The 16322-nt window shown below is 36.5% G+C and overlaps 1 protein-coding gene across 1 annotated transcript in view; it reads right to left on the minus strand.

The window, feature by feature from the left end:
• Positions 1-16322, minus strand: part of rims2b (regulating synaptic membrane exocytosis 2b) — a 181343-nt gene that overhangs the window by 24952 nt on the left and 140069 nt on the right. The window contains exons 28-31 of the mRNA XM_081376541.1: positions 16226-16267; positions 14476-14498; positions 11745-11884; positions 1409-1596 (exon numbers count right to left, since the gene is read on the minus strand). Of these exons, the coding sequence (XP_081232667.1) occupies positions 1409-1596; positions 11745-11884; positions 14476-14498; positions 16226-16267 (393 nt within the window). The remainder of the gene's footprint in view (positions 1-1408; positions 1597-11744; positions 11885-14475; positions 14499-16225; positions 16268-16322) is intronic.

A 16322-nucleotide genomic window follows, 5' to 3' on the forward strand; every position in this document is an offset into this window, starting at 1 on the left:
AACCATGCATCCTTATTCATTGTAAAATGAATGGAGGGCAAACATTTAAAAGCTGGGCGAGAACTACATTAAAAAGTAGAAGGCAATAAAAATCTTCCAAAACACTACCAGGAAGTGCAAATGAGTATATACAATCAAGTTTAGAGTCAGTAAGATTTAAAAAAAAAAAAAAAAAAATATATATATATATATATATATATATATATATATATATATATATATATATATATATATATATATATATATATATATATATATATATATATAAATGACTGGAGTATTGACTGCTTAAAATTTACATTGACAGCTTTTCTGTCACAGGAATAAATTATATTTTAAATTATAAGAAGACAAAACAGTATTTTAAATTGTATTAATATTTCACAAAATTATTGTTTTTACAAAATTTGATCACATAAATTCAGCCTTGGTGAGCATAAGAGACTTTTTCTCAAAAACAATAAATTGGGTAACGCTTTATAATAACTGCACGCTATTAATCATTAGCTAAGCATTGATAAACAGTTAATTCATCATTTATAAAGCATTAATAGACATTAATAAGCAGTTTATAAAAACAGCTATAAAGCTTAGTCTTGATTTATAAGCATATCTATAACGTGTTTAAAGTGTATTTTCATACTTGATCAATTTATCATTTCTAAATGAAGTATTGTTTTATTTACAAACCAGTTATTTAGGAGTTGTCAGTGGTTCATAAGATCACTTAGAAAGTTTAAGTAAATGATTAAAAAACTGTTTAAATGTACATTCATACATCTTAAATATTTCTAGGTTCTGTATCACTGTGTTGTGTTTGTTAACTTTTTCTGTTTAGAAGATAGCTGAGCCTTTAAATCTCCTTTGTAAATGCTTTACAAGGGATAAATAGTCCTCACTTTAATGAGCTCACAAAAATAGACAACTGACCTCTACTAAATGCTTTATAACTACCTGAATTAACCATGAATTACAGTAGAAATGCATGTTAATAAAGCATTTATTAACACATTAAGTAACTATTACTATGTCTGAATAATAAGATGTGTGAATGTACTTTTAAATAGTTTATTAATCATTTACTTTATAAGTGATCCTATGAAACACTGACAACTCCTAAATAACTGGTTTGTAAATACTGCAATACTTCATTTAGAAATGATAAATAATCATTAATAAGGTTTTATTAAACACATTATAGATATGCTTATAAATCAAGAAAATTATAACTGCTTATTAATGTATATTAATGCTTTATAAATGATGACTGTTTACTAATGATTAATAGCGTGCAGCTATTATAAAGTGTTACCAAAATTTTTACTGACCCCAAACTTTTGAACGGTACTGTAAAGTGTTGGAAAGTTCATCATTCTCTTGGGTTAATGTACTAGCACAGCTCACTCACCCTCTGGGTCCAGTTGTGAGGTACTTTGACTCTTTTTTCCCAGTCCCACCATGGCGGCCATCTTCGCCCCGAAGCTGGAGCGCCTCTTCTTGTCATCGTCCTCATCGTCATTCCTGCCCAGCGAGCACATGTCTCCACCCACACTGGAACTCTTGGTGATGACGGAGCCAGGGGTGGCCGTCTGAGCCCTGTGTTTCATTTTAGATGTAAACTCACTGTCAGCAATATCAGAAAGAAGTGATATAGGAACAGGGAAGGAGAGAAGGACAGGGACAGGAAGAGAGAGGAAGGGACAGGCTTAAGCTACAGGATTTAGGAGCAGGGTCAAAGGTGAAGGAAAGTCACACTGGTATAACAGCCACAGTGTATGACATCTCCGGGGAGCATCAACATGACCAGCAGCTATACAGTGCTGCAGGGATGACATATTTTTCGTAGGCCAAAACCTGGAAACAAGTTGCAATTTAGCACTTCCAGTTCCATCGGACTAAAGTCATTGGGGATTTGAATGGGTTTTTTCATATTTATTCTACAACATAAAATATATCGGTAAAACCTGGAACACACCAAGCCGACGTTTGGCCGTCGGGCAGTTTTTGTGCATCGGCCGACTAAGTTTCCTCAGTGTGTTCCGCACCGTCGGCTGAAATTGGTCCTCGTCTGCTTTTTTTCGGCCAATTCGACATGTTGAATCGGCGCTGAGCTGTCGGTGAAAGAGGGAACTCTGATTGGCTGTTCAGCTTAGTGAACGAGTCAGTGCACGAGAATAATAGCAAAACAGCGAGCAAAGTCAAACCGGTACAGATAGAAGGCTGTTCTAATGTTACGTTATCTTACCAGAGTGTTCTTTGGCGAATATTTCAATATTAACACGAGAGGAGTGAAATAAAGAAAGTGTTTAGCAGGATTGATATTCACGCACTGCTTTGTTTACGGTTTGTGTATCTGCAGCCTGCAGCGTCAGTTTCCCTTTTTGAATGACGACTATAGATGAATATATCTGCAGAAATAGACAGTTGTCTCATTTACACGCAGGCGCAGAACGCGCATTCTAGCTAACAGTCGGCTGTAGTTCTCTCGGTGTGTTCAAGTGCACTTTTTACCCCGACACGAGGCGACAACACAGTCAGCTTTCATCAGCGCTAGTTCGTCGGCGTCGGCTTGGTGTGTTCCAGGCTTAGTACCCCCTTTAAAAAAAAAAAAAAACTTTTACTTGTCTTGAAAAAGGTGGTTGCTTAGTGTCTAAATAGAACTACAGAGGTTGTCTGGGACATTAAATGTCTTCATAATGAACAGACAAATACTTTCAAATACAATACTTTCACAGCCTCATTGTGTTTTGTGCTCTTGCAAACTATTGTTGTTTGCAAAAAACTAAATGTTTTCTAAAGGGGTCATAAACTGCATTTTATGTTTTTATAATGTTTCCTGATTATATTGTTAGTATGATTTTTCAAAGATCATAGTTTAGAAATAAAAGGCCATTTTCCACCCTGATTTTAGCCCTCTGATTTGAAAGCTCTGTTGGAAGGGGTGTGTCTGCTGTGAGACTTGAATGTAAACGTCCACTGCTGTGATTGGCTAACATCTTTGCATATGAAATAAGTATTACATGAGGAACTCTCTCGAAATCTTTTACTACTTTTTTACTATTACAGCTGGCAAGATTACCTAATCGTGAAAAGTGTTGATTATACTGTAGCATTATATTTTGATCTACTCCCATTGCACGAAATGTTGCAGTGATGAGTATTGTAGCAGATGAGAGATATGTCTGTGGAGTGCACGAATGCAGTGATCTAGTCAATGCAACTCTGCACTCTCACAAATGCTTTCATTATAACTAACAGTTCAAACACAATGAAAATAAGAGATGCATTAAGCAATGTAGAAAGTGTCATTAATTATAATGGGAGTTTTGGCGAAAGTCCAGAACTCAGTCGCTGATAAACTCAAGCTGTGTGATTGACAGCTACTGCGATTATAAAGGGAGCATTCTTTGATTGCGTTCTGTGTATAATTTATTCACAATTTAAATAACAGATTATTTTAACATTAAACATTAATAAATTCTGTAACAAATGTATTGCTCAGTGTTAGTTTAAGTTAGTAATGTATTAGCATGAACTGATGGGATCTTATTGTAAAGTGTGATTTTGAATCTCTGAGTTAGACTGCAGACTTATTTTGTAAGAAGTCATAATGGTGTCATAAGATGTAAAGACTGTGTGCTGCTGTGTCTATTTTGAGTTCACCTGCCATGAGAGATTGCTGTAAGTCAATCTCCACACAATTAGTTTAATAAATCAGCATTAGGGTTAGCATAATTTAATTTAATTGAAAAGGTCTACTCCAGCATATGTTGTAGAAAGGTCAGGTATGGACAGAGACTGTAATATGAAGTATTTATCCACAGAGGCACAGTTTGCAGAAAGCTTATATAATGACCTATTTTAGTGATGTGAGACAAGCTCTTGAGTCAAACAAGGGGGAAATAATGAGACAGTGACTCATCAAACTCAAGCTCTCTCTCTCCTGAAAAGACAGGAGAAGATGGCTTTGGGCAACTAACATGAGATTGAATCCTGTGCTAGTGATCCGTCTTACTAATAGAAACGAGAGATTACTTTCTGTTTATTTTTCTGTGAATGGCAAGTTAATGAGTAAACTTTTTTTTCTGGGTTTGTATCTACCATATGAAAATACTATCAGAAGACTTGTATGAGGATTGTTCCATTGACACTGAGTTAAAATATTTCTACAGCCTTGAAGAAGAGGATGAAGCTGTTTCTATGACAACTATCTTCAACAATAATCTTTGCTCTGAATGTTAAAGTCTTTATTAGGCAGGATCATCAGACATTAAACACTGTAACAACATACAAACTGACTCAAATGTATGTGTTATTACTTTTTTTTTTTAAATGCCTCTACAAACTGATATTGCTTTGTATATTGAAATCAACAGGTTTCAGCAGGTCCTATTATTGTATATGTCTACAACTGTCTAACTTATTAAAATATATTAAAACAGTCTGAACAAACTATCTTATATTCTTGAAATACTGTACTTAAGATTTTAGACAGGTTTTTGTCGTTTTTAACGGAACTTTTAACAATTATATGAAAACTTTAACTAATTTTATGAAAAATATGAAAACATGCAAACGGTTAAGATTAGACTGAAAAACTCCTTCAGAAGGAAGCGCAGAGCAATAGGTGCTACACACAGCCAGAAAAAGCACAAGGTTTGACAGCAATTTTGCTTTAATCATTAGTTCTTCTGCTGTTTAGTAATGTGACAATCACAATTGTATTTTTGCAGTATTTGGGACCGAGGAGCAGGTTTTCAAGACAATTACATTATGTCTTCATAATGCATCAATCCTTGTTATTTTATATAAATTTCATTTTGATGTCTCATAAAATGACCAATCTAAAGTTTTTTATACATACTGAGAATATTTAATATTTATACATATGATGTTTCTACACTACCATTCAAAAGTTTGGGGTCATTTAGATTTTTGCTGTTGTTATTATCCGGCAAAGATGCATTAAATTGATCAAAAGGGACAGTAAAGACATTTATCATTTCTATTTCAAATAAATGCTGTTCTTTGGACTTTCTATTCTTAAAAAAAAAAAAAAAAAAGAACCACAGTTTTTAGAAAAATAGCAGCAGAGCTGTTTTTAACATTGATAATAAGAAATGTTTCAAAATCAGCATATTAGAATGATTTCTAAAGGATCATGTGACACTAGACTGAAATAATAAGCATATGAGACTTCTTTCAAAAACACTAAAAAAATATTACTGACCCCACATTTTTTAACAATATAGTATATATAAAGTACTACAGGCTCGTAGTATCATTCACTAGAACTGAGTCCCTGGAGTATTGGATCATACTGTTTTAAAGTTGTTTTAATGTCAATAAGTTTTTAATGTTGTTTATATGTCTGTGTGGTGTTTTTAATATGCTTTATGACAAAACATGTGCAAATTCATAAGTCAACACCATTGCTAATTATTTTCTCCTAATTAAAAGTGAATCAGTGAACCAAAGACAGTCTCAAAAACGAGGTTTGAAATCGACTGTTTCTTATGTCACAAACTACCTTGTAACCAATCATATCAACATGTGGGCGGGCTTTAGCATATCAATACTATGCTCTGAAGCAGGGAAGTCTCAAGAGTAGCCAGGTTATCCCAATACATTTTTCTGTTGATATGAAAAATCGGGTACATTTAGCAATATAGAAGGTTAATTATGTATTTGATGTATAACACAATGCTATGACAAATTATATGCCTTTCTCTACTGACGTTCTAAGTTATTCAAAGCGTTTCTAAAGATACTGACATTTAGAAGGCAGACTGAGATTGCAAACGCGAACATGGTTTGTGTAACATTAGCAACACATCATTAGCTGTTTAATAACGTAGTCAATCAAAAAGCTAATCATTAATTACCCTTATGTGTCCGACATTGAGCGATATCACTGTGCAGTGTTTACTACAGTAATTTAAGTAAATTTGACCAAATCTCTGAGCTTGTGTTAGTGAGTGGAGGTGGGGTTAATTTGCATATTCATGGATCTGCATATACTAAATTAAGAAAGGTTGTAGAGTTAGGTTCAAGCTATTTTAAGGCATGAAGAAAAAAATGTTCACAGGAAAAAAAAAACGTTTAAATATGGCATTTTGGTGATCAAAGTTTTTTGCTCAGTTTTAAGGGATACAATTATTACTACAGGGGGATTTTAAGGGCCTTATCAGTCAAAACAAATGAAAATGGTGGGTTGACAGAAGGACTTCATGTGACAAAGGAGGACTACGGCTAACTATGGCATTTCATCTTGGCACTTAATCTCATGCTGCAGCAGCTCAGTGTGTTTGTGGAAACTTGAGAAACCAATGAAGACAGAGGAATAATGCTGAATGTTTTCATTTCCTGTGACCTTTAGGCAGAAGCTATGAAATCTAATGATTGTGTCTGTATGAATACACAATAACTTAGATAGGAAATAACCTTGTCTTGCTATGACAGTGGCATTTGACTATGAATGAGACTACCCCTCATTAAAGCAACATGAATGGCTGTCATACAGTCACGTCAAACAGTAAGAGGCATAAAACATTTTGAAGAGCACTAGTGCTGTTTTGAAATGCAGTCTACAGTACTCAACATCTGTATGAGTGCACAGAGTGCTGGTTATGTAATAATTCATGCTACTGCAGTTGCTAATTGGTAAAAATTCAGTTGACAACATTAAAATTCTATTTTATCTGCTGTAACGTTTTAATGATCACAAACACTTCATCTATATTCAGTTAGTGACCCACAAATGGTACTGAAAACTTATTGAAGTGGAAATTGGTGGAAATGCTTGAGAACTTAAGCTTGTTTCTTGTTTTTGCTCTAATTGGAATGGAGATGGCAGCTGTTCATGCAGAACTCCCCAGGGTTACTAAGATGACAGTGATATTATGCAAGACTCAAACTCTTTTGGGACAATATGACGGATTAAAGGGCAGTGGAGAGTGGTGCCATCTAGAACTACCAAACACAGTATTGAATAACAAGACATATGCACTTAAAAAAAAGTGAAATAACTGTAATTTATTTAAAGTGCATTTTTATGTTGGTCTAATCTAAAAACAAAGTTCCCTTTCAGTCTGTCATGTTCGAAGTTAACTCGATACTGATGTATGAGGAGCCCACTTAAGAGCCCAATCACCCTCGGGTAGCAAGAAATCAGGCCATTGAAGAATGCATGCCAAGCCACTCCCCCGGACATACGGGTATATAAGCTGGCTGGCAACTCGCTCATTCAGCTTTTTGCTTTGGAGCCGACCTGTTGTTTCTACTCACTCTGCCATCCGCCTTCGCTAAAAAGAGGCAATGTTCTTTGGAGAAAAGGTGCATTCAGCTACTCAACACTTTGAGGCAGCATTCGTTGATGGTCCATGTTCTCTCAGTGAACTTGAGTGCTCCAGGGATGAAGACTCTGCAACGCTTGAGTGGAACCTTCCACCATGCCCTGAACTCTTTTTCTCTTTTTCTTTTTCTGGTTTCTCGGCGCGGGGCGTTCTTTAAAGCATCATCCATCACACCTATCTGTTGCCACACTTTCAGCCCGTGGTCAGACCTTGCATTTCTACGGGCAGGGGTACCCTTAGAATAAGTGTCCAGGCATGTTGTTGTCACAACAGATGCCTCCAGGTTGGGCTGGGGCACTGTATACAATGGGCATGCAGCTTCGGGCTCCTGGACAGGAGTTGCTTTCATTACTGCTAGCCCTGCGCTAGTTTCAATCGTTGCTGCAGGACAAGCACATATTGGTCAAGAGGGACAACACTGCAACGGTGGCGCACATCAACCACCAGGGCGGTTTGCGCTCATGTTGCAACTCGTCCGCCATCTCCTCCTCTGGAATCAGCAGCAGCTCAAGTTGCTCTATGCCATTTACATCCCGGGCGAGCACAATGGTGCGGCTGATGCGCTCTCACGACAGCTCACACTCCCGGGAATGGAGACGCCATCCCCAGGTGGTCCAGCTGATCTGGATTTGATTTGGGGATGCATTTAGGTAGGCCTTTTTCCTTCTCCAGAATCCTCCGATTGGCAGCTTTTTTACTCCCTGACCGAGGGGACCCTCAGCACGGATGTGCTGGCACACAGCTGGCCCCGGGGTCTATGCAAGTATGCGTTTCCCCCAGTGAGCCTGCTTGTATAGACACAGTGCAAGGTCAGGGAGGATGAGGAACAGATCTTGATGATTGCACCATACTGACCCACCTGGACCTGGTTCTCGGACCTGATGCTCCTGGACCTGCTTTCCCAGAAACAGGGCACCATATTGTACCCACCTCAAGATCTCTGGCACCTGCAGAGACCGCCCAAAGTTCCCACCACTCCTTTTCGGAACCAGGTGGTGAACTTGCAAGTGCTGCCCCTGGAGGAGGCAGGTCCATCCCCCGCATTGCCCAGCCCAGACAGAATGCAGAGCTTTGAAGGTCAGCAGAAGGGAAAGGCTGTCTCCAGAGGTTGGCCCAATGGATAGGGGATGCCATTGCCTTGGAGTTCCAAACTCTAGGCATGCCGTGCCCCTTCTGAGTTAAAGCTCACTCTACATGGCGCCTCTTTAGCAGACATCTGCATATCTTCAGGCCAGGTGAAACCTAATACCTTTGCGAGATTTGATAATCTCCGGGTAGATCCAGTTTCCAGATACAGTTTTATACAATGTTAATGGTATAATAGGTAGGTGGCTGGAAAACTGGCTCGGGGTAGCAGGTGCAGCGCCATTCCCCTCGGCGAGGGGGTGCGAGCACTTATTTTTTTCTCCAGATGAGTTCCCCAGCCGGCGAACCCTTTGAGGTTCCAACAACATTCTTGGCAGTTGGAATTAGAGGAGGAGTCTGACACTAAGCCCAATACTTGTGTACATGTCAGCCCCCTTGGTCAGGATATGGGTACTGCGCTAGGTGCCCATAAGTAGTCGAACCCCCTTGGGTAATATCATATGTGTATTCTTCCACAGAATGGTTTCCCCATTGGTTAACCTGTGTCCTTCCCTTGACAGTGTCTGCTCTGTCATAGCTCAGCATTTGTAGTAGTTCCATGCCTTTCCAGGTAGGACCTACCACAGAGTTTTCTTCCATATGTAGTACTGCCCCAACAGTCAGTCCATATGAGTATTTCACACGTTACCTCCCTACGGGCAGGATGTGGCCTCTATAGCGTCCCTTTCCATCTGGACTCTGCACACTTCCCCAGTGTTATCCAACCAGTTGAGGCTGAATAGGGTAAAGCAGAAAGGAACGGTAGCTATTGATCTTCCCCTTAGAAAGTTCTGACCTTCCGTCCCACCAGGTACGGAGGTCTGTTCGTCTTACATTTTGAGCTGGGAAGGGTCAGCGGTTATGGCACTTTTCATAGGGAGCCCATACTTCATTATCGACGTAACATTGAATCTGACTGACTAAAAGTGAACATTTTGTTTACTGTTGTAACCCTCCTCCTATATAAATGCTGTTCTTTTGAACTTTCTATTCATCAAAGAATCCTGATTTGTTTTTACACTGTTTTCAACATTGATAATAATAATAATAATAATAATAAGAAATGTGTCTTGAGCAGCAAATCAGCATATTAGAATGATTTCTGAATGATCATGTGACACAGAAGACTGGAGTAATTATGCTAAAATTTAGCTTTGCCATAACATGAATAAATCTATGTATTCAAAAAGAAAAGTTATTTTAAATTGTAATAATATTTCACAATATTGCTGTTTTTTCTATTTTGAATTAAATAAATCCATCCACGGTGAGCAGAAGAAATTTATTTTGAAAACAAAAATTGAGAATTCAGCAAAATTATTTAACTAAACCAGGTTTGTTACAAGTTAATGTGTTGCGCCTTCAGACGTTTTTTTTTTTTTTTCTCGTTTTTTTTATTTAACATTATTAATCAGCAGAATAACTGATACTGATACAATATCTGATCTTACCTTTTTTCTATTCATATCCAGGTGGGAGAAATATTTACTTTTTTTGGTAAATACTGGTAAACATTCTTAGACATCAATGCTTTTGGCTCTCGGGGCCCAGGATTCCCATCTGTGATGACGATTTTGAGACGATTTTGAGTGTTAAGGATTTTTTCTTTTATAAAGTACTACGGCTGACCCAATGGAAATGTAAAACTGTTCTAAAAAAGTATTGTCCAGACCTCCACTAGGAAGGAAATATAGATACCGGATGTCTTGGAACTTTATCTTAATACTCCTTCCCTGATTTAGGGGCATGATCAGACTGGGGAGAACATTAGCTAAGGACACAAACTAGAGAACACTTGAGGAGGTTGGAGGACATAGCTAAAGGACACTAGTTGGAGGACATTAGCTAGGTTTATGAGACACTCCGCTTCTAACCTCTCAGGTTCCTCCTGTTCTTCCTCCTCCTCTGGGTTCTCAGTAGACAAACCCACCCCCCCTTCATGCCCCGCCCCCAGTGCGTTTGCTGTAGTTGATTCCACCTGCTCTTCCACAACAACAGCGCCCTCTTCTCCCTGACTCGTAAGGGCCTCCGCACGGCTGACATACACGGACAGTCAGAGAGACAAACAAACACATAAACCAAGCCATGACATCATGAAAGGAAGCATGCAGGAAAGAAAAGACACAGAACAGACAGCCATGAGCTTGGCAGACATGCAGATGATGAAAATAAAATAAATCTTTAACAAGATAACAGAATGAAAGTGTGAAAATAAATTAACTCTCCTAATTCAGTGACAATTAAGGCCACAGAATGATGCTGTCATATACTTTGAGATTATCCTAGGTCTCAATCCTTCTGTTAATGGGTTAATTCTTATAAAAATTGAGTCCAATTATAAAACATGTCCAATTCATATTTCAATAATACACTTTAAGCTTATTTATAAAATGAAATATTTTTGATTTGTATTGCAACATTCATGAAAAGTAAGCTTTTCTACACAAAACTCTAATAGGACACTAATGTGTCATCAACAAGTCTGCTCAATTCTGTGATATGAAAATAAAACACTGTTATATAATTAAATTAATTAATATAAATTAATTGTTAAAGAAATTGATACTTTTATTCAGCAAGGATGTATTAAAGTGATCAAAAGACGTCTATTTTAAATAAATGCTGTTATTTTGAACTTTCTATTCATCAAAGAATCCTGAGGGAAAAAAAGGTATCACGGTTTTCATTGATAATAATAAGAATCATATTCAAATGATTCTGAATGATCACGTGACACTGAAGACTGAAGTAATGGCTGCTGAAAATTCAGCCTTAGCACTACAGAAATAAATTACATTTTAAAATATATCAAAATAGAAAACAGTTCTTTTAAATTGTAATACAGTTTCACAGTATTAATGTTTTATTGTATTTTTGATCAAATAAATGCAATCTTGCTATGCATAAGAGACTTTTTTCCAACCACAAACTTTTGAATTACTAAAAAATGTTTGAATATATGCCTGAATTAGTATATATTTATTGCATTATTGATATGTTTAAAAACGTTATACAGAATATTTGTTTCTCTATTGATTTAGAGGTGAAATATGGCACCTATTCAAGTCTATTCAAAAACATGTGATGTCATCTCAGCCATTGGTAAACACACTCTTGGAAAGTTCAGAGGTTTGGTTCACTTCGCAAGCAGGCAGACCCACACCTGAACTCATCAGAAGCACAGTAAGTGTGACCAGAGGGTTTGTCCATGGCTGAAGATACATCCACAGGTATAACAGGTCAGTGGGTTTATTGTGTGCCTACCTGATCCTGCGGCCCGCTCGCACCCTTTCTGATTGGACAGACATGTAGCTCGTGCTGCTAAGACGAGATGCACTCGACATAGCGGACACGTCGCTTACATCACTGTCCGATGACCTCATGGAGAGACTGTCCATCCCCTGCTGTGAAAAAAAAACAAAAAAACAACAACAATGCTTATTATTACATTAAAATAATGTTGCACAAACTGACTTCAAAATATAAACGAAATAAATCTCAAACACGGCCCAACAGTGCCCAACACACTTTTTCAGCTGTATTAGTTCCGGAAGTATTTTTCCATTCATTTTTTCCACAGGGATTTAAAAAAAGTGTTTGTTAAAGCATTATGCCATGAAACAAATCAATCAGCTATGAGGTGAATCACTACAAATGTTTTTTTCAAGCAAAAAAATCTGACAAAAAGACAAAGGTTTAAAGACTGTCAGCTTTAGTGGGGGAAAGAACTACAATCCCATGAAGCATTGCAAATGACAAAAACTAAACTATTTATTTAAAGTTGTTTATTATATCTATAGAAACAATATTTTTTAAGTGTATTGCAAAATTTGCACAAATAAACATACATTTTTAAACTTAAATTAAATATTTAAGTATTTTGAGTGTAGGGGTTGCGTAGAGCTTTGTTGGTGCGATTTGCCCGCTTCGTTTTTTCTGATTGGTGGAATTTTCTATACAGCATCATGGGCAATGTTTTTAACCACAAATTCCACTGATAAACGTGATTGTTTTAAAATAAGTTGAAAAAATGGAAAAGATGGCTTAAAAAAACATAGCCTATATCATTGATTAACAACCTCAGAGCTCACAACAGGTCTGTCTATAAAGGTTTTAAAGTTATTGTTATAAATCTGTTTGCCGTGAAAAATAAATGTTACCAAAACGCGACTGTTGCACTCTAGAGTTTGATGTTAACATGTTGCTAAGCTAATACTAATACTCTAATAACCATAAAAATCAGATCACAGATCACACAAATAATTATTTTAACTATACAGTATTAAATTAAACATCAGTATATTTTTGGTCAGAGGTTCTTGACACCATCAGCCATCTTGGATATATCTAAGATGTTTTGGAATGCATTCTGGAATTGAATTGCATTATCCAGGGTTAGATTTTGGTCCAAGTGGTTTGTCTGTCCTTATTTGCAGTAGAAAGTGCATTGAATGCTGTCTTGGTAGGCAACTCACTAGGTTTTAAAACAACCACTAACTAAAATGTTTATAAAAGTCACAAATGATGTCATATCCCAGAGCACACACAGATCTGACCTGACAAAAAACAAAACAAAAAACCCCATCAGTTTTTATATAACTTCCGTTATTAATCAAAACAGAATAGAGGACCAAGTGAAGCGTTTGTAACATATGCAAGAATTATGGTAAACAGTGCACACGTGCCTCTGTTGGAGATAAAAAAAAAAGAGACGTGTTATATAACTATAGGATTCTCAGTGCTCATCTTTTCTTATAGTAAACTCAACACGAGTCATGGTGGTATATTTCAGCAGTATATCAGGAACACGTTTTTTACAGATACTTGACACTTTATGTAACCATGAGGAACAGCTAATCAGTACTTAATATAATGTCTATTTGAGGGCCTTTATATTGTGTCCTAACCAGGCACAACATTGTGTCCTAACCAGCAACAAACAGTAAATCATTTATGTTAATCAGAGAGCTTTTGTGAAATATTATTAGAATTTAAAATAAAGTGTTTCCAATTAGAATTTGTTTTAAAATGACATGCATTTCTGTGATGGCAAAGCTGAGTTTTCAGCATCATAAATCCAGTCTTCAGTGTAACAAAATCCTTCAGAAATCATTCTAATAAGCTGATTTGCTGCTCATCAGTGTTTAAAAACAGCTGCTTAATATTTTTGTGGAAACTGATATTCTTTTCAGGATTCCTCGATGAATAGGAAGATTTAAAGAACAGTATTTATTTGAAATATAAATATTTTGTAACATTATAAATGTCTTTACTGTCAATTTCGATCAATTAAATGCATGCTTACTGAAGAAAAAATATTAATGAATTTTTTTAATCTTACTGACCCCAGTCTTTTGAACGATAGTGTACAGGGAATAAATTACAGACTCTGAAACAATAGATATACTGTTTAAAATGAAACAAAGTGCAAAAAATTAACTGGTAGTTAAATGTTATTGAATGATGTCTTTAGTTAATGTGATTCTCTACACCTAAACTTACTTTGTTTGGACACGTGTGAACTTGAGAAGAACTGACTTCAGTTCATGCATCTAAAATCACCAAAAACACCAGGTGATTAAAAGTTGTTGCACAATTGCTGATATTTTGTATCCACATATTTTGGGCCTGTTGTGATGAGAAACATCTTATTATATCTGGTCGGGACACAATGTAAGGGTGGAAATGAATTTTACTCCAACTGAAGAGAACATTCCTTACTGCAAAGTAAACTATTCTCAGTCCACTGGTGACAAAGGCCAAACCTCTGGCATCGGACATGTTTGTAAATGCTTAAAATATCACCAAAGGGAACTACGCAGCAAATGATTCACTGGCTGAGACTTCTCGTCTCTACAGGCCAGGGTTATTCTAAAAATTAATGAAGTCACATGAAGAAAAGCTTCAAACAAACAGCTCCTCATCTATTCCCAAATATTAAGGATACAATTGCTTTACTGTAGAAAAACTCAAGCCATGACAGAAAGAAACATACCTTTGATGGATCCTTCAACGTGCCTGTGTGACAACAAAAGACAAAAAAGTTAGATGTATTGAAACTCATCACAGAAGCACAGTACTGTATGTAAATGAGTAAATGTTGCTTGTTGATACAAATACACATCCAACAGACTCCGAAGCGACACACATCAGACAACAGAAGTTATATGGACAGCGTTTTTTCGACAGTAGGAAATTATAGCTGATCAAGTCCAACCCAAATAAACAGATGTGAAAGAGAACACAATGCCATTAAGCAACTGAATGAAAATTAATTTGACCAGTCATTTAAAGTCCCTATGAAATGGTTTTATGAATGCAAGTTACACATGTCTGAGCAGGAGATGATGTCATCAATAATTCTGGCAGAAAAAAGGTACTGTACTGTATATCTGCTAAAGATTTACTTTGTCGGCTTTTAGGAGTACACTTGCATATGATAAGATCAAAGCTAACACACATGAGCTTGTAAAAGAGTAATGGAATAAAAGCCACTAAATAAATAGATAGATAGATAGATAGATAGATAGATAGATAGATAGATAGATAGATAGATAGATAGATAGATAGATAGATAGATAGATAGATAGATAGATAGATAGATAGATAGATAGATAGATAGATAGATAGATAGATAGATAGATAGATAGATAAGTAAACAAATTATGCTGTTAAACAATATTATTTTAAAACTAAAAATGGAATTTTTACTTTGGGAACCCGACTGTTGCACTCTATTGAACGAGCAAATTCAATAACATTCAGCAACCATCAAGAAAAAAAAAAACATATTTCAACACTAATTATTACTTCAGACTTGATTTAAACACTAATGACTGGGGACTTTGGTCTCATTTAGAAATAACTTACTAAATTCCACATATTTTGCCATGTCAACATTTATGCAATGAAGTAAAACAAATCTGTCTGAAAGATAAGACATCATATCCTAGTTCTGTGAACCACTGAAAAGACTGGAATAATTTTGAATGCTGGTCTTTAACGTGATGCTGGTGTCTCCACTAGATTGCTTAACTAACTTAAACAGCATGACTTCCTTGGTCTGGAAAAGTTAGTTCAGCAGTATAGCTTGCTAAGCAAGATGGTCTAATGGATTTCATTAGAAAGACAGGGTGGCAGGGTGTGCAGAAACGTGCACACTCTTTACCCTTCAAAAGTTTGGCTCTACAAGATTTTTCAATGTTTGTTTTAAAGAAGTATTATGCTCACCAAGGCTGCATTTATTTAATCAAGCATTCAGTAAAAACAGTATAGTGAAATATTATTACAATTTAAAATAAGCAAGAACAGAAAAACTGAATTATTTAGAAACTTTTGAAACATTATACATGTCTTTGCTGTCATGATCAACTTGAGTCCTTGATGAATACAATTATAAATTTTCTTTAAAAACAAGTACTGACCCCAAATTTTTTGAACGGTGTAGTTCCAATGTTTTAAACTCTTTTAATAACACTACCCAACCATTTACCCTGTTTGCTCCACACACACACACACACACACACACACACACACACACACACACACACACACACACACACACACACACACACACACACACACACACACACACACACACACACACACACACACACACACACACACACACACACACACACACACACACTCACACCTACACACACACACACACACACACACACACACACACACACACACACACACACTGTTTTGGAGGGGTTTATGTTAGGGTTAGTCTAAATTACCTGCATCTCCATTCTCTGACACTGTTGACTCTGACACTACTGCTGATGTGTGGATGAAACACAAAATGAGAGGAAAACAAGACAGTTTAAACAGACA

The sequence above is a fragment of the Scardinius erythrophthalmus genome, assembly GCF_964197995.2.
Source record: "Scardinius erythrophthalmus genome assembly, chromosome: 10".
Classification (NCBI taxonomy): domain Eukaryota; kingdom Metazoa; phylum Chordata; class Actinopteri; order Cypriniformes; family Leuciscidae; genus Scardinius; species Scardinius erythrophthalmus.